Source organism: Poecilia formosa, unplaced genomic scaffold (genome assembly GCF_000485575.1).
Source record: "Poecilia formosa unplaced genomic scaffold, Poecilia_formosa-5.1.2 Scaffold69, whole genome shotgun sequence".
NCBI lineage: Eukaryota > Metazoa > Chordata > Actinopteri > Cyprinodontiformes > Poeciliidae > Poecilia > Poecilia formosa.
This window is the reverse complement of record NW_006800008.1, coordinates 2,444,187-2,466,780: the sequence shown is the minus strand read 5'-3', so window position 1 is coordinate 2,466,780 and position 22,594 is coordinate 2,444,187. Positions and strand designations below refer to the sequence as shown.

Below are 22,594 nucleotides of genomic sequence, written 5' to 3'. Positions count from 1 at the left end.
AATAATCGAATAATCATGATTAATCTAAAATACAAAATGTATAATATTTGTACAGATTTGGTATAATTCCTGGTCTGAATATGTTGAGTTTTTCCAGCAAATGGAAGCCATTTGCTGGAATTTGCTAGCCCTAAACCAAACTAGTAAAATTTCCTCTTTGGTGCATAAATAATGAATCCAGGTAATTTGGAGATCAGAAATGAGACCCACCAAAGCAGAATTTTGCGAACTGCTTCTTTTAAAAGTAAATGTGCCCTCCAGAAGGAAACTCTGCTAACCTCCAGTGGTTCGCCTGTTCCTGCACCTAAACATGCTGCGTGAAATCGGTTCAGATGCGAGTTTTATTATTAGCTCCAGGACAATTAGGAGGCTTGGACCTGTTTCACTCCCTGTCATCTGGAGCGGTGGATGGGCGGTGACACTCCCTCAGCTGCTCCCCTCGGTACGCAGCAGGAAGACAGGAGGCTAAAAATACTCAGCAAAACAAAAACAACGAGCAAACAGACGACGGCCATGTTTGTTCCCTAAGGCATACATTAACACAGCTCTGATGCAAGTTTTAATTATATTTGGTAGGAACTAAATATATTTCTCATTAAGAAGCATTTATTTGGGTTTTTGAAATATTTAACTTCAATTTCATGGATTTCTTGCAGTATCTCGAGATCTGTATAATAAAAGGTTTTTATTTCAAAATGTTAGGTAATTTAAGCATAAATGTTATTTTTACCCCCAAACTCATTTCCATGAAACTTCATATGGTACTCATTTGAGAATAATGGTGCACACACAAACTCGCTCACAAAGAGAAATCATAGAAAAGAAATAAATATTTTAAAAGAACAGAAGCTGAATTCAGGCGTCACTTTGAAAGAAAAAGAAACCCACTTGGTTTGTTGCAGTTTTGTTTCTGCGTTGTTGCTGTATAGTGGCTTTTGTTGCTGCATTGCGGCTTTTGTTGCATTTTTGTTGTTGCATTGTGGTTTTTGTTGATGTATGTTGTTGTGTTGTGGCTTTTTTATGTTTCTGTTGCTGCATTGTTGGTTTCTGTTGCGTTTTTGATTATACATTGTGGCTTTTGTTGCTGCCTTTTTGTTGGGGCATTTTCATGTGTTTTTGTTGCTGCATTGTTGGTTTTTGTTGCTGCGTTGTGGGTTTTTCATTTTCTTGACAAAATGCTGCCATCACAACAGCAGCAGAAGCTTAAAATGCGTCCAGCAAAGCAATTAGAATTAAGTGACCCTGCTTGTGCTCACAATCTCGTTCTAGAGTCTAATTAGATGTACACAGGTTGATCTCCTGAATTAGTCATTTGTAAGTACGGACAGAGGTTTGTTCTCCTCAAACGTCCTGCATGTATTTTATTTATTTATTTTTTAACAAAGCAGCAGCAGCAGCAGCAATGGTCTCAGCTTTTCACCTTGAATCAGACTCAAAGTTTGACGTTTCCAGCTGCAGACATCTTTTCATACGCATCACGCCAACCACAGGAAGTGGTCATGAATTATACAAATCTTATGTAAATATAATCTCAACCCAGCAGCTGGACGATGGAGTGCTTAGGAAAAATATTACTTTAGAAACTCAGAAGCGAAGGTGGGCAGTTTTTCTTTCATTTTCCAGGGGGCAATTTTTACAGCGAAATCACAGGAGGGGCCCTGCATTTAAAACAAGACAGCATGCAGCTGTGCATAAAATGAAATAATCTTTACAAAGTGATGTTAAACACAAGCTGAACATAATTTACAAATGTTGCAGCTACGGTGTCAACCGTCACAAATCCCATAAATGTAAACAGACAGGACGCTATCTGGCCTCTTATTAGGCCCCCAACAAACTGGTTTGTTGTTTGTGCTCTAAATATCTCCATTTAAATGAAAAAAGAAGCAAGAAACTACTAGATTTTAGAGAGAACAACCCCAACATAGGGTAAGTTCACACAAGGTTTGTTTCTGGAAATGGAGAGTGAAACTCTGTTCTTAGAAAATGTTAACATGTCACACCAGGACTAAAATTACCTTCAAATAGATTAAGATTCTGTTTAAATAAAAGAAACTGTTCTTTGGTTAAAGTAAAAGTCAGATTCAGGGTTCAATACAACACACTCCCCTACTGCCCCCAGGGTTGCTAGGGTAACAGGCTGGGATTAGCTGGGGTTGCTACGTAACGAGTGGAACTCTGCTGGGGTTGCTAGGTGATATGACAAATCAGGAAGATTTTTGAAATGGCTCATTTTCCAGACACCAGAAAACAAACTTATTGCCAAGAAACAAACCAGGTTTGTTTGTTTTTTCCAGGCAACTGGGTTGTTTTAAAAATGTCAATTAAAAATATATTAAACTCACTCAAATTAAGTAGTTCTGTTTGTATTTGTCCTCACTGAGCGACTGAACTGCCTTTGTGGGTTTTAAATGCATTTTTTCAAGCTTCTGTTTAAAAAGGCTTTAACAAAACAACCTTGACATTTCAACTGCTTAAAAGAAAATTAAACAAAAATCTAAAAACTGTGCAAAACGTGTTGCTTTCTCATCTTAAACAAATATCCCCCAAACTAAGTTATACTTTCTCAATCTGTCTGCACAGGGTTTTCATTACAGTTTAGTTTTATTTTGTTGCGACTTTTTGTCTACTTTATGTAGTTTTAATTTGTTTTGAGTGTTAGCTAGTTTTTATTAGATATTCGTTAAATAATGGTTTTAGCCTTTTCATACTTTGGTTATTTTTTTAGGTGCAGAATTCAAAAAGATTAAAGTATTTTGATTATTTATACATTTATCTTCAACAGAAGTTAGTATTTAAATATATATTAAATTATTGTGGAGCATCCAGTTAGCTGGTGTTTTCTCTCAAATTGCGGACGAGCCTAAATGCCACCAGGGGGGGGTTGAACTGATGTATTTTGATGGAAACTGGTGTGGAGTTAAAAAAAAAATAAAGAAATGTCACAGTTCAAAAGTCTAATAAATAGACTCAAACATGAAAACGAAGGATATTGTAATTTGAACATGTTTTAGTTTTATAAACGCACTTTAGCTTTCCATAATAATAATATCACACATCTCACAATAGCAACTAAAAGTTAAAGGAAGCACAATAAATATCAAGGAAAAATAACTGGTACAATCATCAAATACTGTTTTTATTTATGCGAGTTAAAAATGTTTTCTCAGTTTAAGTTTGTTAGTTTTATTTAACTATGATAATCTGAACCAGCGGTCGCCAAAACTGAGAAGCATTAGGTCACCACAGCGCCAAACGCAACGCTCATTAAAACGTTTGCAGTTTGGGAATCATTGACCCAAAGTATGAGCAAAAAAAATGACAGCAAATACTTCCAGGAAGCGGATAAAATAAACCCCGAAGAGCGCCGCTGGAAACCACATGAGCAGTTTATTCTGTCACCAGAGATTTAGTCGTCACAGATACGGCGGAGTGGGATGTCGGCACGTGATGAAGACACATTACGGGTTTATTATGATGAAGAAAGAGCAGGAAATGGAGGGGAAAGGAGGCGTCCTGATCGCTGCGGCGGGACGTCAGCTGCTGGAGACGTCCATCAGAATGAGAAAGAGGGCATTAGGAAGCTGATGGAGGAGAGAAATGAGTCTGCTGCTGTCAGATAATTAGTCCACATGGCAATCAGCCTCTAATCTGACTCACAGAGGGAGAGAACCAAATAGACAGAGATGAAGAGGAGGAGCAGCAGCCCTGGTGCTGAGCTGACCTGCTGGGGAGACTGGTTTGAACTGGCTGGAGCGCAGAGGTTGCCACTGGACGCACATGAGTCGAATCAGCAGCGGGACACGCAGGGACAGAAAACACAAGGACCAAAGTCGATCCCTGTTAGGCCGGATTATGATCACGAGAGGCTAGGCTAACAAAAAATGAATAAAACAAGAATAAGACCATAATATTATGAGAAATCGTACGAGAATAAAGTCGTACAAGGAGTAATAAACCCCGAGCGTTCACGATAAATTTTGTTGACAATAAATTCTCCCAGAAGTTATTGCGATAAACGATCATATTGCTGTTTTGAGACCATTTTCAAGCAATGTAATGCAAGAACAGATTTTCAGAGATTAATAAACTTTAAGAAGAGATTTTTAAATATCCAAAATAAATAAACAAAACAACAGAAATAAATAAAATGAATAATGAGTCTCTATAAACAAAACTGTCCTTCAAAAAACAGCCTAGTTGAGATCAAAACACCAGACTGACAACTTTTGTCATCCAGGTTTTGGTGGAAAAAGAGAGAAAAACAATAAATTATTCAAATGGAAATGATTGAGGTTGTTTAAATTTATCATGTGATTAATTGATTTATTGCTTATTGCGACCAACTTACAATAACTTTGCTTTAGGCTTTCCTGCAAAGAGATTTGTGGAAAAATGTCGGGTCAAGTGTAAAAATGTCACAGATCCACAGAAATGTCACCTTGTTGTGAATTAATTTCTGTCTAGCATAAATAATTTGCAGCAAAAAGACAAAAACACACGAACGAAATTTAAAAATCCTGACATAAAATCATGAAAACGTGACGCATCGGGTTTTCAGACTCTCCCTGCTCTGCACAGCCAGGTTTGCTCTGCGCATCAAGCCGCTGTTTGCGTCGCGCTGCTCTGCCATAAACACATCAGGACGGCGCGTTATTGATGCAGCTTTTCATGCTCTCAGTCTGCTAACAAACCGCCGGCTGAGCGAGGCGAGAAAATGTGCCGGAACGTCGAGATGCGTCACCGGGGAGGGAATTTGTCACACTTGACAGTTTGTGAAGAGACTCTCCACAGCTTGCAGAAAATGTGCAGAATAACTCGTTCCAAGTCTGTCACCGTTGGCCCTTTTCAGATGGCAAAATAAAAGCACAGAACTTAACAAAAGGTGATTTTTTTTATGTGGATTGAATGAAAACTAATGGCAAAAGAAGAGAAAAAGATCGTTTTAATGGATTATTAACTTTTTAGGCTTAGTTACCTGCAGATAATTCAATATGATGCTTTCAAAACCGCCAAAATAAGGAGCAAATTAATGAGCCATCTGCTCACTACTATCATGCTAATAATCTTCCAGCTGTTGATCATAACTCTCCATCAAGAGACATTAAATTATCTCAGAGGTAAACAACAAAACTGACGTTAGAGTCATGATCTCTGTTCTCACACGTTGGCTTGACCTGATGATATTTAAAGGTAAATAAAAACGGTGGAGAATCATCCTGGGTGGATGTTATGCAAAACTGAAAAGATGCAGAAAATTAGACCAGCTGCTTTCAGACCGACAGGAAAGCTGGGAGGCGTCACATTTCTCTGCACCTGTGATGGAGAAGAAACTGGCTTGACTGAAGAGACGGAAGGTTTTATTTTAACCTCGGATGTATTTTGGATCATGTCGAGTTGTTTAGGTCGGAAAAAGGCTGATTTTCGTTTTGGTGAAACGTTTGTGGTGATTTGAGTAAATCAGAGGCGTCAAACTCATTTTCATTCTCATTAACAAAATGCTGATACATCACTAAATCGGTATTTATTAAAATTAAAGAACATCTTTTCACATCGGTCACATTGCGATTGTCTGAAGTTCTGCAATGAAGATCACAGATTTTGTGGCGCTTATTTAGAAATATTTACAACAGATTTTTCATTTAGTATTTTGTTTTTCAAAACCAACCAATTGTAAATCAACTGACCACAAAACTTTAAGACAGTGTATTCTTTTTTTATTGGCCCAAAATGTGAAACACTAATGTTTGGAGCTACTTACAACCAAAAAATATAAATAAAAATAAGCTTTTCTGGCTTGTTTGGCTTTCTGGCAAAATAAAGTTAAAAGTACCAAGAGTTGAGTAGTAACTAGTGAGTTACTGTTAGAACAAAATACTTCTAGGAGTATTTTTTATTATGCTTTACTTGAGTAATCTTATTTATCATACTTGAGCAAAATTTCAGAACATTCTACCTAACTAAATTAACAAATTAACCAAAAATTTACCTGCAGTTTTTGTTTAAGTCTCACAAGTTTAAGAAAATCATATGTAAAACATTATCTTTTGGCTGATCTTGTCATTTTGTAATTATGTTAATTTTATAACATTACCACATATATTTCGTCTGCCTGATATTTTTAAGTATTAATGATTGATGTTTCGATCAGTTACTCAGTACTTCAGTAATTTCTTGGACGTCTGCTTTTTACTTTTACGATAGTAAATATTGTGCTTCAACAGTTTTCTAGTTAACTTGGGTCAGCTACAGTTTCTTTTCGTCTCCTCTTGATTACGTTTCATCAGTTTCTCTCCAGACATTTCCACCAGTTCCCTTTTCAACTCTGTAATCAAACCGAACAGAACAAGTCAATCTTGCGTCCGATAATTCGGAGCAAACGGTAACGTTATGATTAACCGCTGTGTGGAAAAGCACTGCTGCTGCTAAGCTAATTTGCTCCATAGCAGTCAGGACTAACCACCAGAAAACATGGAAAAACACTAATAGCTGACATTACGCTCAATCATATTAGCTTTCTTCCGTGGAGGATAATAGGAGCACTTTAGCAGACCTAGTAGGCCGTTTTCATTTATATTAGAGTCTGAACCGCCGCTAAGCCTCAGCAACAATCATGACTGAAATTTAATCGCATTAAAACTGTTTGGTTTTCTTCCACTGGTAATTTTAAAAACCCCTGACTGTGTAATGTTGGTAATTGCCATTCAAGAAGCTCAGTTTCGGCCTGTTTTTCAATTCCAGAACCAGCGGTGGTGTGTGTTTTAGATAATTTTCCTATTTAAGGCCCAGCTGGGTTTAAATCGCAACAATCTGACGGAAACCGAAGGGAAACTGGTTAGGATGCTAGCCAAACGTCTGATGAGCCATTTTATAAACATGAGACAAAGACTGGGCCATCGAGCTGTTCAGCACGATGGTGGCAGCAGTATGCTGTGGAGAGTTTTTACTGACTGATACAGTAAAGCGACTGCCTTTAACTTCACCTCAAAATAAAAGCTAGATTGTTAAACTTGGACACAGTTGGGTGTTGCAACTACACAATGATTGTTACACAAATCAAAAAAATGTTTTGAAAAGATAAATGAGGTTTAAAAAAGGCGCATAGATCAAACTCAACTTTTGAAAATTTTGGACTAATCCTAAAAAATTAGGCAATTCTCTAAAGAGTTGACGAATATTCTGCAACTTAGTTTGGTTTTACAATTCTGACCCAGTACAGATTACAAGAAAACAAAAACATTTAAATACATTTTGATCATCACAAATTAAAATCACAGTTTTGTGTGTAATTCTTATGCTTGAAATAATAAATATATATCGCAATAGACGTGTGATAAATATCAATAGATGATACAAAATATTTAATATTCACTGAACTCTGATCTAGAACCGCACAGCATTCTGGGAGATGTAGGCAGAGGGACCCCTTTAGCTGCTCAATCTAAGCAAAGTTGGTGGAATTAATTTTACTCACTCTTTGGTTACCTAGCAACTCACTCATTCTTTGGTTACCTAGCAACAACCTGTTGAGTAACTTGCGCAGCAGCAGTTTAAAGTTTTGTCACTGTGCCTCATAACTGCTTAAAAATAAACAGCAGCAACAGTTTGGTGGTATTTTAGACATTTAAAACAAAAAACTAATCAATAATTATCAATTAATTAATTTGAAACGCTTATAATCATGTTAGGTTTTTCAGGCATTTTGTTCGGTCTTAAGAATTAACTGAAGATGTAGGTCAATCAATCCACGTTAATAAAAAGTAGCTCAAAAAAAAAATTAAATATTTTCATGATAAAAATTCACTTAGTAATGTCATAAAAAAAATCAATAAAAAATCAAAGAACAGAAGATGTAGCCAGAGTTTTAAAACTTTCAAGTTGCTTTCAAACATGAACAGCTGCTAATATGTCAGCAGCTACTGGGTGTGTCCACTTTAACCCCCCTAAACCCAGAATTACATAAAGAACAGTGAGATTTATATTGATTTTATAAAAATGCCCAAAACGTGCAGAAAGTGAAAATTTTAGCCTCTTTTTTTAAGACGAGATCAAATTTCAGTATCTTGTATCTGTGAGTTTCTGGCAAAACAAAGGAAAACCAAAGCTATGCTGATGGGACGGCAAACAGAAGGTTTAAAGGTGTTTGTGTTTATATTAGTGAGTGCATAAGAAGTGGGAGTGTCATGTTCAGCTGATAATGGTTAAATTTAATGTTTGTTAGCTTATGGCTAATTTCAATCATCAGACGTTTAACAAATTTCTCCAATTAGAGCTTTCTGGGCGTCAATCCTTAAAGAAGAGAGAATTTTGTTTAAAAGGTGACAAAATGTGTTTTGAGAAACTACGGTATACTTTCTTAGTCAAGTATAAAACTCTATTCCAAATAAAACTTGTAAATGAGTCTAAGAGACTTCTTAATGGATGCTGGAAAACTCCAGAGGGGCAAAGAGTTGAACTGAAATGCAAATTAATGAAGAGGAACCTGGCAGCCGGAAGAAAAGGTGAAAACACTCAGAGGAGCTCCTTATTTCAATCTGATCTTTTCAGCCTTTTCTCCACGTTATAATTCATATTCTGCATCTCCACACACAACTGGAACCAGAAATTTATATTCATTGAATAAAAATATATTTTATTCTTCACTGTCTGGAGCTTAATCAGGCCAAACTTTACTTGTTTAAACTTTGTTGGAATAATTACCAAAAGTATTTCTGTTTACTTAAATGTATTTACTAAACTTATTGAGAACATTTCTTTGAAAAGTTTTGTAACTTTTTCATATTCAATAGTTTATACATTTGGTCGGTTTCCAGGATAACCGTCTTTTAAACTTCGTGACCTGGGTCAAATCTTTTGGTTTACTTTTACGTTTCCTTGTAACCTTCTAAATTTCTGAGTTTCAAAGGTCAAAAATGTTTGACTTTTGAAACTCAGAAATTTAGAAGATTTTTCTTGAAAATTTCTAGTAAATTCAAATTTTGATTTTTTCTTGAAAATTTCTATTGAACTCAAAATTTTATTTTTTTCCTTGAAAATTTCTATTAAACTCAAAAATTTTTGTTTATTTTTCCCCCAAAATTTCTCTTAAATTCAAAATTTTAGGGTTTTTTTTTCAAAAAATTCTATTGAACTCAAAATTTTAGATTTTTTTATTTCTGATATTAATCTCAAAATTTCTAATGTTTTTTGGCAAAACTTTACTCTTGTATTTTACTGTTTGTTAAAAATCTGTCATTTAGAAATATTTTTTGTAAGGGATTGAAAGAATAAAATAATTTAGAGCAGTAAATTGAAAAGGAGCTACAAATTAATTAAATGAATAATCAAATTAATTTTGTCATCATTTTAGTTTCCTTTTGTTTAGCATGACTACTTAACTTAATTTGATTACTTAATTAATTAACCCAATTATATTTAACATTGGATCACCTGTTTTCTTTTTTCAGTGAACAAAAAAAGGCAAAAAATGATAAAGCATTCTAATATCAGGACTAAATGAGGAAAAAATAAGTGGAACAAGTTGAGAATCAGAGATAAAAATGGGTATAGTGTCAAGTTGGCTCAGTAATGACGTGGGACAAGAGGAGAGGTGTAAAGACGAGACGAGGGCATCATCAGCAGCTGCTCAGAACCAGCTGGAGAGCCGACAAAAGGCCAAATCGAACTCTGTGACCTTGGAGGTGATTACCTGCTGGAGTGTTGCTGAAAAACAACAAGCTAACGCAGAAACCTCATTTTATTCACCCAATTTTATTGTTTATAAATGCCAACAAGGTAAATTGATGTCTGCCAAAACACGGCCATGTTAATTTGGTTTCCATGAAATGCTCTGGGTCTAATTCAAATTCCAGTCAGGAATATTTTAACAGCAAACCAGATCATATCAGCATGCTTGTTAATCAGAGCAAAAAACCCCTAAAATAATCACTGGTGTTAAAGAAAAACAACAGGTTCAGTGTTTATAATTCTTCCTACGTTTGCACATAACCTGAAACTTAATGGGTTTAAAAGCTGGACAACAACAAATTGCTCAACTGATTGCACAATTATGCAGATAATTAATCAAAAGTCCAATCAGACGTGTTGGAGCTGATTCTCAAAAACACCTTGTGCTGATAGCTGGAGCTCCCATGAGATGAAGGGCAGGAATGGCTGTTTTTATGTTTGGGAACAGGCTGCGGACAAACAGAGCGCTTCCTCTAAAGGTGTAATAGCTGCAGGCTGGTTACTGCAATAAAAAGAGGTGGAGGACAAAAGGACGACATAGAGACATTTCAAACCACTGATTGGATTACGGCAATATTTAGTGAAGGATCATTCAGTTTATTGCTCAAACTAATCCATGTTTACTCCCGTTTCTGTCTAATAATTACATATTTTTTTTGTCCGTTTAATTTTTTTTAATGAGATGCTGCTTGTAGTTTTCTGTCCTGGTGACAAACACTTTTACCTCTAACTTTGCAGAATTAAACTGGTTCAGGTCTGTTTTTAACTGTTGATTCAAATAATGATCCCAACATTCAGAGTTGTTCATGTAAACGGTCCACATTGTTCCTGATTCAACTTTCAATGGATGGAAAGAAAAACTAATGGAGAGAGAGAGAGGACAACCAGAAGGAGGGAGAGATGGAGAAAGAAGGACGAATGGATGGAGAGATGAATGGCTGAATGGATGGATTAATAAACGGATGGATGAACAGATGGATGGTTGGACGGACGGACAGGTGAATGGAAGAATGAAAATGATCTTCTAATTTCACTTTAAAACTATGTTCTAATTAAAATCAGAGATGATACAAGTTTAGATTTCTGAACCTTTACGTTGATCTATTTTGAATTGTTTGACGAAAGTTTTAAATGATTATTTAAAGGTTTAGTGAGTAAAAAAGACAAAAACAATCCAGTGTTCTGGTGGTTTGAATGTTCAGGGAACCCTTGAAAAAGACGGAAAGCTTTCAGCTAATAACTCTGCAGGTCTGGAAAAGCAATGAGATTATGGAGCAACAGGCTGCTTAAATAAAATTTTCTGCTAATATGATGGTGAACAGAGAGCCATGTTGGTTTGAATCTGACACAAAACACCAAACATGTGCTGAAAAAGTAAATGTTACTCCAGACAGGTGGATTAAGGGATAAAAAGAGCTTTGTCACAACACCTTGAAGCCTTTATAGTTCAAGGTTTGTCTGAATAAATGCCTCCCAGATATCTTTTCACAGTAGAGAGCTTTTATATGCATATTTAGCTTATTTTCATGACTTATTTCAGCTGTAAATTGGTCTTATATTAACATATGCTACAACAAAATGGCCGACTATGCCAAATCAACACTTCCTTCTTCAGAGGTCAAATGTCAGTTTATTGAAAGGTTGCAGTTGTAAATTGAGAGTTTATGGAAAAGTAAAAAAAAAAAAAAAAGACATTCTACTAGTTAAAGGCAACCCATTGTGCTTTTTTGAACAGCTTAGGCTAGATCTATGATCTACACAAAATATGTTGAACTTTTCTTTTTGCAGAAAATCATTCTTGGATCATTAGATTTTAGTCTGATCATTTCTACCAACTTTGAGCTGCTTTAGGGCGTCTTGTCACTTTAAATCCAAATAAGCTGCTGTTGGCCACGCCCCCCAACTCAATGTTTACGCTCGCAGGTGAAAATGGCTGCACACAGATCTGCAATTATGCTACCGTACATCTTTGAAAAGCATTAGTAGAGCCTCCTGTACAACCAACAAGAAAGTGGTTTCTGGATGATAAATCGACAACAAAACACTAGATTTGTATTTTCCAGCATGGGCTGGAGTTCTGTTTGGGTTGCTAGGAGACGGGCTTGGCTGGGGTTGCTAGGTAACAAGCTGGGCTTGGCTGTGGTTACTAGGCGATTTGTGACGTCACATTCCGAAGGTGACACCCAAAAAAACTTTAAGTTAATGCTAAAAAACAGCTAGATGGGTTTTTCCAAGTGCTTGAGTTATTAGAATCAGTAGAGACTTTTTCATTTACCATCTCAACATTTACATCACTGTTTGTCTTTTTAGCAACCTCACAGCATCGTCCAGCGGCGCCTGCTGGAGGGAAACATCACGCGGCTCCGAGGCGAGGCCCGGGACGCCACCGCCAGGGTTCGCTCGCCGTTGGCCGACAGCAAGGACGGACCTACGGACACCGAGGAGAGGAGCGAGAGCACAGCAGACGACTCCACCGAGGAGAGGGAGTCTCTGGAGGAGAGCGAGAGGAGCCTCCGATCAGACGAGGAGGACGATAACAGCGAGGCCGGAGCCAGACACTCAGCCGAGAAGCCGGAGAGCACGGACAGCTCGACCCGACTCACAGCTTTAATTATTCAATGCAAGGTACCACGCACTGTAAAACAGTCCGCCTGCAGTTTTTCATTTTATTCACCCACGTATATCTGCAAGCAAACTGAAAACAAAAGGAGACGAGCTCCATTGTGCTCCTGTGACTCATAACTTGGAGCTCATTTTCACCTGAGAACGAATGAAAAGCTCTGCAGGACCAGCAGCTTTCAGACTGGATCAGAACCACAGATAAGTGAGTCACAGAGACTGAAAGTCCAAACGGGTCCACCGTGGGTGAAAGTATAACATTTACTGCAGCAGAGCTTAAACACAAACAGACTGTGGTTTAAAGCAAAACTAATGGGGCTTCAGGGCAAAATAAAAGGTCAGTACATTTGTTACCAACAAATTTTGTTCACTGAACTCAAGTTTAGATCCAAGGCAGCATATTAGAGCCACCGTTTATAGACAAAATGAGGAAATTTCCACCAAAAAATCTAAAATTTTCAAGAAAAAACAAAAAGTCAAAGATTTTCAAGAAACAAAACTTGGATGTTTCTGAGTTTCTGACATTTAAAACGAAGAAATGTCTGAGATTAAACTCACTTTCTGAATTTTATTGTAGTAAATTTTTGACTTTTCAACCTCAAAAATGTATGAGATCATTCTCAAAATTTTGGGACTTTTCAAACTCAAATTTTCCAGTTTTTACAGAACTTTTTAAAGTAGTCTCAAACGTTTTGACTTCTTATGTGGAAATGTACTCTTTTTCTATCTACCATAATCATTGCTTAATGTCTCAGATTGGGATTAAATTCCCCAGATTATCTGTTAAATCTAAGATAAATTGAACAGAACTAAAAGCAGACATCATCTGTTTTCTCACAAATATTTCCCCTATATTGGAAGAGATCAAGGTAATTTAATTAGAAATAAACACATATAGAAGTATGACATTTTTATAGTTTAAATCTTTATGAAAACAAAGAGTGCAGTGAGACTTTAGTCCAAAAGTATCTCATTTAAAATTTAACCAGCGGCAAAAACAGCTAATATTTGCCTATTTTGATCTTTGAAAGAAATCAATGCTAAGATCAAACATCTCCTGTTCTCAGTGGTGTTTAAATAATGAATCACTGAATGCTGTTAATATTTAAAATAATCCTATTTTCCAGCACATTCAGCATTCTGGGTTTTATCATCAACTCATTAACAGCTCAGGCTTCTTGTGTTACTCATTCAGGGGCTATTTTTAAAGCATCAGGGATTTCAGAGGCAGCAGGACTCAGAACAAAGAGCAGGTTTCTGTGTCTGCTGATAAGAACAGAGCGGCCATCTTGGTCCGTGCAGAGCGAGCAGAACCACAAGAAACTCACTGTGTTCATTTCCACCGGGGTGGCAGATTGTCTTTGGTGAAGTGGATAAAGTATCGATTTATGACCGGCAGAGAAGGGTCAATAAATATGACAGAAGATGACTTTTTGAAGATCTTTGCATAAAACAACAAAACTGAGATTTATAACATAAAAAAAGAGAGAGAAAGTCAAATTTTAACAGTAAATAGATGAGTGGGTAATAAGAATTTAGAGTTTTATTGCAATATTTTGTGGTACTATTGTGATTATGATTTTTTTTAAAAAGCAACTTATTTCTTAGGTAATTGTTCGACTGACTACATTCGTAGCTCCACAAATTTGAAATGGGATTCTTTAAAAAAAATAAAATTAAAAACTGTGATTTAAATCACTAAGTGGCACACTGTAACTGCATTTAATCATATTTTGAAGTATTGATATTTATTGATGGTATTGTGGGACAAACAGTGAAGAAAATGGTAAAATACACATAATTCTGACTGAAATGTATCATGATGATAAATGAAAATACATAAAATAAAATTCACAATAAATGCATCAAAATAAGGAATGAATCAGTAGATTAACTGATCTACTGATCAGTTAATCAGTGGATTAACTGATCTACTGATTCAGATAATAAATTAAAAATGAGCTCAATAATTGAGACCGTTTTAAGTAATGTTTTCAAAATGCCAGTTCGCCCTTTCAAAGATTAAGCGTTCTTTAATATTTATAAAGAACAGCAGCTCTACAGTTTCCTAAAATATTGAACAGCTAACAGTATTAAACTGATGCTAGAGTTGTAGTTTATATGAGACTTTATAAAAGATAAAAATAGTCCATACAGCTGAGAGCCATTTGTAGATTATCCTGGAAAATATCTAAATTATGCACCGTGTGGGTGGCGTCACCCCACTGCTTATCTCACAAGCCTGCAGAGCCGCCATATGCTGCGTTTACATCCCAAACTCTTCCTTTAATGTCCCTCTACTGACACCAACTTAAAGGTTTCTGAGGAAGGACCTCAGACAAAACACTTAGCATAAACCATTCCAGTCTGCTGCACTACAGAAAGAAGCACATTGAAATGTCTTGCAGGCAGCAGAGGAACTGTGAAAAGAAAGAACAAAATAAAAGTCAGTGAAAATAGGCAAGGCTGCCTGTTGAAGCTGCTACTCCAACACCTCACCTTGAGAAAATCTATGAGAACGACAAAAGCTATGTGATCAATGAATTTTTTTCTTGGTGTTGTATGAAGATACTTGATTTAAAAAAAGAAGCGAAAGGCAAAAAATACAGTGAGATTTCAGAACGATTAGGTGGAGAACATATTGATTTTGAAGCAAAGCTATAATTTGAGAAAAATTATTACTACTCTAGGGTTTAAATTTGGACATAGGATGTTACAGTGACTCAGAGTGGTCAAACTTTGCCCCAGAAAAGCTAAACTAGCTCAGTTAAGCTAGTTGAAGAAAGCTAGTTCAGTTAAGCTAGGCTAGAAAGCTAGCACACAAATCTTTTAGCTTTTCTAAAACCAGAATTCATCATTTTAAATTTGTTTTTGCCATTTATTGAATAACAAAACATGAATAGATCAGATTTAGTTTCAATTTGCGTTTTCTTTGACCAAAAACGTCTTAATATTTTTTGTTTTTACTTTACTACTGTAGCATAATGCAGCTGTTCACCTTATGACTTTACCAGGTTGTTGGTGCCCCAGTTTAAAACATTTTAATGAAAATATTTTTGCAGTTTAGTGAAATTAATTTAAAATGATCTAAACAAAACTGCACAGACTCTTTGAATGGGTTTCTGTTAGGAGGTTGTGATTAATTTTATTTAGTTTTTAAAAAAGAAAAAGCTAAAGAACCATTTATTTAGTTTGGTAGTTGCCTATTGTTTGGGACTCAAGTGTTTTTATATCCATCATCGTATGTCTTTGTATTTTATTTTATTATCTACATATCAATGTTTTTTATGTCCCATTATGTTTATGATATCTATATTTTACTGGATGCAGTCCTTTGTGAGAATGTAAAAAACACTATCTAAATAAATTATTCAGTCATAACTGCAAAATGTAAGCCTTGAGAAAGCAATAATTGTAATAACATGCAGCAATATTTGAACATAACTCAAAAGAAAGCCATTTAGAAATAGAGATCAGCACATCATAATCTTATAAATTTTCAATGTGAAAAACTAATGCCTTTCCTAGCGAGGTTCAGCCAGGACACATTATGTTTTCAGACTGGATTCTGATGAAAGCTGAGAGATTAAATCAAAGATGAAACTCATTAAATAGCTCTAGAGCTGATAGAGAATACAGGACTGGCTGGTAATTATCTATTATTACCACATTTCACAGTAATTTCATCTAATTGTATGAGAGAAATGGTTGTAATAGACGCAAGAGAATTGGTCGTGGGACGAGAATTTAATGTTATTCTTATTCAAAGACATGATTTAAGATTTGTGGGATGGCATACACAATAAATCACCACTAGGTTTTCACTTCACTGTACTGTGGTTTGCAATTTGTTAAATGTGCACATATGACCCACTTGGTTCATATTTCATGGTTGGTGGTGCATAAACAGGAAAATTCAAAGTGCATTCAGCAGACTTATGAATCAGCATCTCCTGTTAGCAATATGAGACTTAATATTTAAGCTAAACATCCCAAAACATGCTTAAAATAGAACACAGAAGCAGAGTGACTTCATAGCTGCTAGCTAACGATGACTACCATTGGTTTTAGCTGTTAAACTGTCAATACCGCATGTAAATCTTAAATGTACGCCTGCTGTATAAAAGAAAAGGGGATTCAGTGCTTGACAACTACATAACAAGGTGAGGAAAAAGTTTAAGAAAAAATAGCGAGGGACGTAGTTGACAAACAGATGTAATAACAGAACACCTGCTAAAAGCAAGCATTTAAATGAGCTAATCTGTCACCGCAGTGTTAGCTTAGCTAATAACAGCGGTAGCTAATCTACCACAGCGTTCACTTAATAATCGCAAAACAAACACCAAGTCTTAAAACATAATACTATAACAGATGGTAACGGACTGAATGTGTTGTTCTTTGTGTGAGAAATGTTTGAATGTTTTTTGGTGTCGAATCATGAAACATAAAGTGACGTTGTCAGTTGCTATGGCAACGAGTCTCCGTGTAGCGTAACCGACACAGAGCACGAGAGGGAAAAAAAAGTGGTTTTGAGTTGCGTTATTTTCCAATTTCCTGTGGCGCATAACACTAAATTAATAGTGCCGACATCCCCAGGTTATATTTAGTTAACGGAATTTTTCTACAGCTATGGCACGTAAAAGAATTTTCATTTTCCAGCATTGTGCGCATGCGCGGCATTTCCGGCTATATAACATACAGGGGGTTAGTTTTATTTTAACTTGACCTGCTTAACAGCTGCACAGAATCGATGCAAACCAAGTCGCAGCAACATTAAACCCTGGACAGGGAATTCTCCACCAACAGTGTTTGTTTTGTTTCTGGATTTTATTTTTCAGCTTGGCAGTTTTATAGGCACATTGCAGCCAGACAGATTTGTGTAAAAGAGAGAAGATCAGCTTTTAAAAACTCCCTAAAGCTATACTTATGTGCCGCTGTGACAAACTTTTTCCTTGCGTGCAGAATCATTGCAAATTGGAAAATCTCACTATGACACCAAAATCCCCTCCTCTCGTCTCTTCTCAGTGCTGCGAAACTGAAGTGAAGGCATCCATCAACACTGGCAGCCTACACAACCACATCTCCACCTCCTGCTGCCAGAGGCTGGGGTAAGAAACATCCAGCTCAACACAACAAAAACGCACCGTTCTCACTGTATTCCTGACTGTTTCTATAACCAGACAAACTAACTGCCAACAAAGATAAAGTTCTAATAAAAGAGACTTTAAAGCATTAAAAGGAATTGTATTTAAATGGACTGCATCAATTTTAATCAGTTCTTATCTTCAGTAATGATTTAATTTTATTATGGCTTATTTAATATACATTTACAAAATTGAGAAATATAAAAAAAACATTAAATTTAAGTTGCTAAGGGGAATGTTTCATTAAATATTGTCCAACAGGCAGGAAACTGGAGACTTATTAAACAGGCACTCAAACTAGCAATCACTATAGTCTGGCTGTAATTAACCATAATGCATAGTGGTAGTCTTCAAGTGTTCTGCAAAAACACTAAGTCTTTGTGTAATTTTTGTGTAGTTTCTAGTACAAATATGTTAATCACATTTCAAATGTACTAGCTTTCAAATAACGTTTCAGCAAGATATCAGCTTGTTTAAAATCAATAATTTCTTATTAGTGATGAAAAATTCCTGTTCCACTGACAGATTATTCAATTTATCACAAGACATTTCTCCCATGTTATAAGTGAAATAATCTGTCAGTGGAAATACTTTTTAAAATCAAAATTAAGGAATTATTGACTTAAAACAAGTCCTATTTTTGCATGGAGAGTTACTTTTAAGTTAGTTTTGTAATATTTCAAGTGTACTAAGATATTTGCACTACAAACCAGACCAAAAATACTTGGTGAAATTTTGTGTTTTTGTAGTGTATGAACATATTTTATACAAAGAGTATAAAATTTGTTAAAAGTAAGTAATTTCTTACCTGAGAAACTTTATGCTGTGTAAACTCTTGTCCTGGTTGTAGCCTCTGACAGCCTTGGGGTTTGTCCTCAGTTAAAGCCACATCTCCAAGTTGGCCATTATCTTAAACCAAAACATGTTTGTAAAAGTGACCACTTATTTTCAATAATATCACCATGTTGTCAAGTTATGAAGAAAAAACAGTTCCATTTTTAAAATCTTAAGATTCTACTGGAATAGACAGCTAAAACAATGTGAATTTTTTCTTTCTCCTTTAGACAAATGAGCTAAATTAAAAATGAAAGCTGCATTTGGAAGGTAGCAACATCAACCAGGTAAACATGTTAATTATTGAAGGTACTGTGAGGATCACAGAGTGTGTCTGTCTTCTCAGACTGGTTCCCATTAAGGACAGTTCACCATGCGGTGCTACCAGTTCAGTGACTGGTCTGCAGCTACAGCTGGGCAGACAGACTATCCAGTGTTCAGCATATGTGAAAGGTAAGGACATTGTTATAAAACCGATGTAAAGCAACTTGGGAACATTTTAAGGATTTGAATGTGATTTTTTATTTTTGAACTTATTTGTTTAGATTTTTTTTTTAAATTAAAACATATTTTCTCTGAGAAAGTATTTGTGCCTTTACACATGTAATCCATTTCTGCCATTTTAAAACAGTCAAACGTTTCAGATCAATCAAATTTTAATAACAAAAAGAGCTAAAGTAAATACAAAGAGCAAACATAACATAAAAACCGACCAGGACGTACAACTAGGCCTCTCTGACCCATAATTTCTGAATAATTTAATTTCCCTTTGGGATTAATAAAGTATTTTTGAATTTTCATTGAATCCATACTATCAATAAATGAATAATATATAATCACAATAAACATGTGATCAATATCAGTAGATAATACATCTGATAGAATATCCAATAATATTGTTTTACTCCAATCCAGAACCGTACAGCTTTAGCCACTCTGACTCACTCTTTGGTTACCTAGCAACAACTCCCTCACTCACTCTTTGGTTACCTAGCAACAACTCCCTCACTCATTCTTTGGTTACCTAGCAACAACCTATTAGTATCGTGTGCAGCAGCAGTTTAAGGTTTCGCCTCATAACTGCTTAAACATAAAAAACTGTGTGGATTGAAAATTGTGGATAAAACAGGAAAAGCTACAGCCTTCGGTTTGGCAATATTTCAGATATTGAAAACACAAAACTAATCAATAATTATCAACATCGACTGATATGAAACGCTTATATAATGATACGTTTTTAAGCCTAAAATAAGTCAACCATTTTGGATCCAAGGCGTTATTAATTTTATGATCGTCAGCGCAAAATAATCAGAAATCCAACTTTATTGTAGTAAAATGTCTGTATAATTCTTTTTATTTAAATTCTTATATGCCTAACTCAGTGGATACAAGACAGATCCTAAATGGTCTAAATGAAGCTAAATGAAGCCACGCTGTATGGACTTAAATCATTCTAACCAGTGAAAAACGGATAATTCAAGCAAAAAATTCAACCCCATACCCACAGATATTAAGTTTTTATGATACAACACCAACACCCAACCTCACAAGTACAAGCTTAACAGCTCTCATTATCACACAAAGGAATATTTTTGTAGAGCTTCAGTCTAATTTATGCATGTTCAGATAAGGTGGTTAAATTGCTTTCATAAAGCATTTCTATAATACGTTTTATTTTCTCTGCTCTTATCTTTTCTTCTCTCCACTTTTAGAGGATGAGGCGTCTGAACTGTGCCTGGGTCTGCAGACGCTGCTGGAACTGAAAGTAAGGTTCACTTTTTATTTTAATACTTGGTGGATAATGGTCCAAAAAAGTAGTCCAGTTTGAAGCTAAATTGCTAAATGGGAAAAACAGAAAAATGTTAAAAATGGCAGTAGGACGGAAAAGCAGATAAAGTAAGTTCATGGTGTGAAAATAATGTGAACTTGGATTCAGTTGGAGCGTTTCATGGACGGTGATTTTACCCTCTGGCTTTTTTTTAATGAAGATCTAATTAAATATGATTAGAGGCCTGAAGTATAAGAAGTCTAATTAGAATGTTGTTTAAGTGTGTAGCTGTAAAAATATCGCTGCTTCTCTCATAGATCATAATGTCAAGTCACTGGAAAATAATTAAATTTCAAAGTGAAAGTTATATCACATCCTCACAGGCCTGGTGAAAGAAAGCAAATCCTGCATCAGTGCAACTGGTGACTGAATAAAACCCAAAAAGTAATTGATTTCATTTGACTTTAATCAGTCTGTTGCTGAAGGATCATCATCTACTTTACAACAGAATCCTGACAAAGAGCTTTAACCTCTGGGTGTAAACTAACAAGGAATGTTAAGAAATATCAACTTTTGCAGTGTTTTTCTTTCACTATTCAATAATTATTACATTCATTTAACATAAATGCTGCTTCATAGATTTGGATTTTAGACGGCCATAAGTTCTGTGGCAGAAACTTTTATTACCAGATAATATTTTTTTTTATCACAATCCCCTTCTTTGATAAGAAAATATGTCATATATCATATATAATATGTATTTTTATTTTTTTTTTTTTGCAGTAGTATCCTCCACAGTCGGGAACTTTTGTCTGAGTTTTGTAAAAACTTTCACATTTATAGCTAAAAAAACAATCAGCTAAAAAACAGAAATAGCATTTAAAGCAATTATTTTAACATATTTTATTTGGAAAAAACATGATTGAATAACAGATTAATTTTTACTTTCTCATCTTCGCTTCGACTTTCTGAGGCCCTCACAGCGCCCCCTGGGGGACCTTTGAAAAATACGCCTAGTACACTTGAAATGAAACAAAACTAACTTACAAGTAACTTTTTACCAAGATAGAAGTTTGTTTTAAGTCAATAATTCTATAATATTGATGAAAAATACTGTAATCTGCCGGTGGAGCTAGAACGTTTTCATCAGTTATTGATTGTAAGCGAGCTCCCATATCTTCCTTTAAGTAATGATTAATGCACTTGAAATATGGCAAAACTAAGACTTGCACTAGAAACTAGATTATAATACTTGGTAAAATTTTGTGTTTTTGAAATTTATAACTCGAAAAATAGAGGTTACAGTACAAAAACGCAAAATCTCAAGTATTTTTTTCATCTAGTTTCTAACACAAATGTCTTAGTTTTGTCTTACATCAAGTTTACTGACTTACAAGTAATTTTTCAGTGAGTTACAGGAGCTTATTGTAAGTAAATAATTAATATTGATGAAATAGTACTTATTTCACTCTTAAAACATATAAGTGAAATAGTCCGGCAATTTAACTAATACTTTTTCATCAATATTAGTGGAAAATTTGCTTAAAAACAGCTCCTGGATGATTTATAACGACCCCTTTCAACAGGCCTTGGATTAGCCTCCTGAAGTCAAGCTGGCAGCCTGTTTAAATTATTTAGAGCAGTAATTATGTCTCACCATGTCGATCCTCCCTCAGTGCTGCTTGGATCTGAACAGTCGGGTTCTGAAGCTTCAAGGCTGTGGCGATGAGCTGCCCTTCCTGAACACTGTAACCGACGGCCGGTGCCAACACGACACCAACGAAAACCTGTGAGCCGACTCCACGTCAGCTGCCAAGTCTGTCATCGCTAACGGGCTGCAGCTGCGAGAAACGAAGCCCTTTGTTTTTATCTGGACTGTCCAATCACAGTGTCACTGCCAGAACATGGATGAGCGTTCACCTCTGTTCTCAAGTTTACATCTTCATGTCTGCTGAGTTTTGACTTGATTTTCTCTTATAATTGTCTAGTTAAGCGGATCTAAACCTGATCTCTCCAGGTTTTGGGATAATGCTGTATTTCCTCTGTTCTGCTGCTTACTAAAAGAAAAATATAACAATTTGAAGTGAGTTTATATTGAATCTGCTATGATTTGAGGAATCATGTTGAATTACACCTCAATCACATACTGAGATTTTTTTCCACTTAGTTTTTTTTCTGTTACAAAAAATGTCTACAGTATTGTTAAACCACAATGACAAATTAGGGCCGTTGTAGATAGAAAAAACGAGTAAATTTTGTAAAAAAATAAAAATAAAAATTTGGAGAATATTCTTAAAAATTTTCTCAAAAAAAAAAAATCCAAAAAACTTGGAAATTACAGAGTTTGAAAGTCAAAAATTTATGAGAAAAAAAATCTGAAATTTTGAGATGAAGCGCAGAAATTTTCTGAACAAAAAAAAAAAAACTTTAGAAATTTAAGCTTCAAAGTCAAACATTTGCGAGAAACAAATCTGCTAGTTTGAGGATAATCTCAGAAATTTTC

General features: G+C 35.4%; 1 protein-coding gene across 1 annotated transcript; it reads left to right on the top strand.

The window, feature by feature from the left end:
- The first annotated feature begins 9,539 nt into the window (after window positions 1-9,539).
- Window positions 9,540-22,357, top strand: nrip2 (nuclear receptor interacting protein 2). The gene is made up of 6 exons (XM_007555348.1): window positions 9,540-9,680; window positions 12,037-12,351; window positions 17,371-17,453; window positions 18,670-18,776; window positions 20,036-20,088; window positions 21,768-22,357. Exons 1-6 carry the CDS (start codon window positions 9,540-9,542, stop codon window positions 21,882-21,884), a joined length of 816 nt encoding a protein of 271 aa, XP_007555410.1. The 3' UTR covers window positions 21,885-22,357.
- Window positions 22,358-22,594: the final 237 nt, after the last annotated feature.

Bases quoted from the DNA above. Each gene is read 5' to 3' on its own strand.
- nrip2 (XM_007555348.1), top strand. From the start codon at position 9,540: ATGGGTATAGTGTCAAGTTGGCTCAGTAATGACGTGGGACAAGAGGAG. The intron at 9,681-12,036 runs GTGATTACCTGC...TTGTCTTTTTAG, and splicing joins CGAACTCTGTGACCTTGGAG to CAACCTCACAGCATCGTCCA. The intron at 17,454-18,669 runs GTAAGAAACATC...CTGTCTTCTCAG, and splicing joins TCCTGCTGCCAGAGGCTGGG to ACTGGTTCCCATTAAGGACA.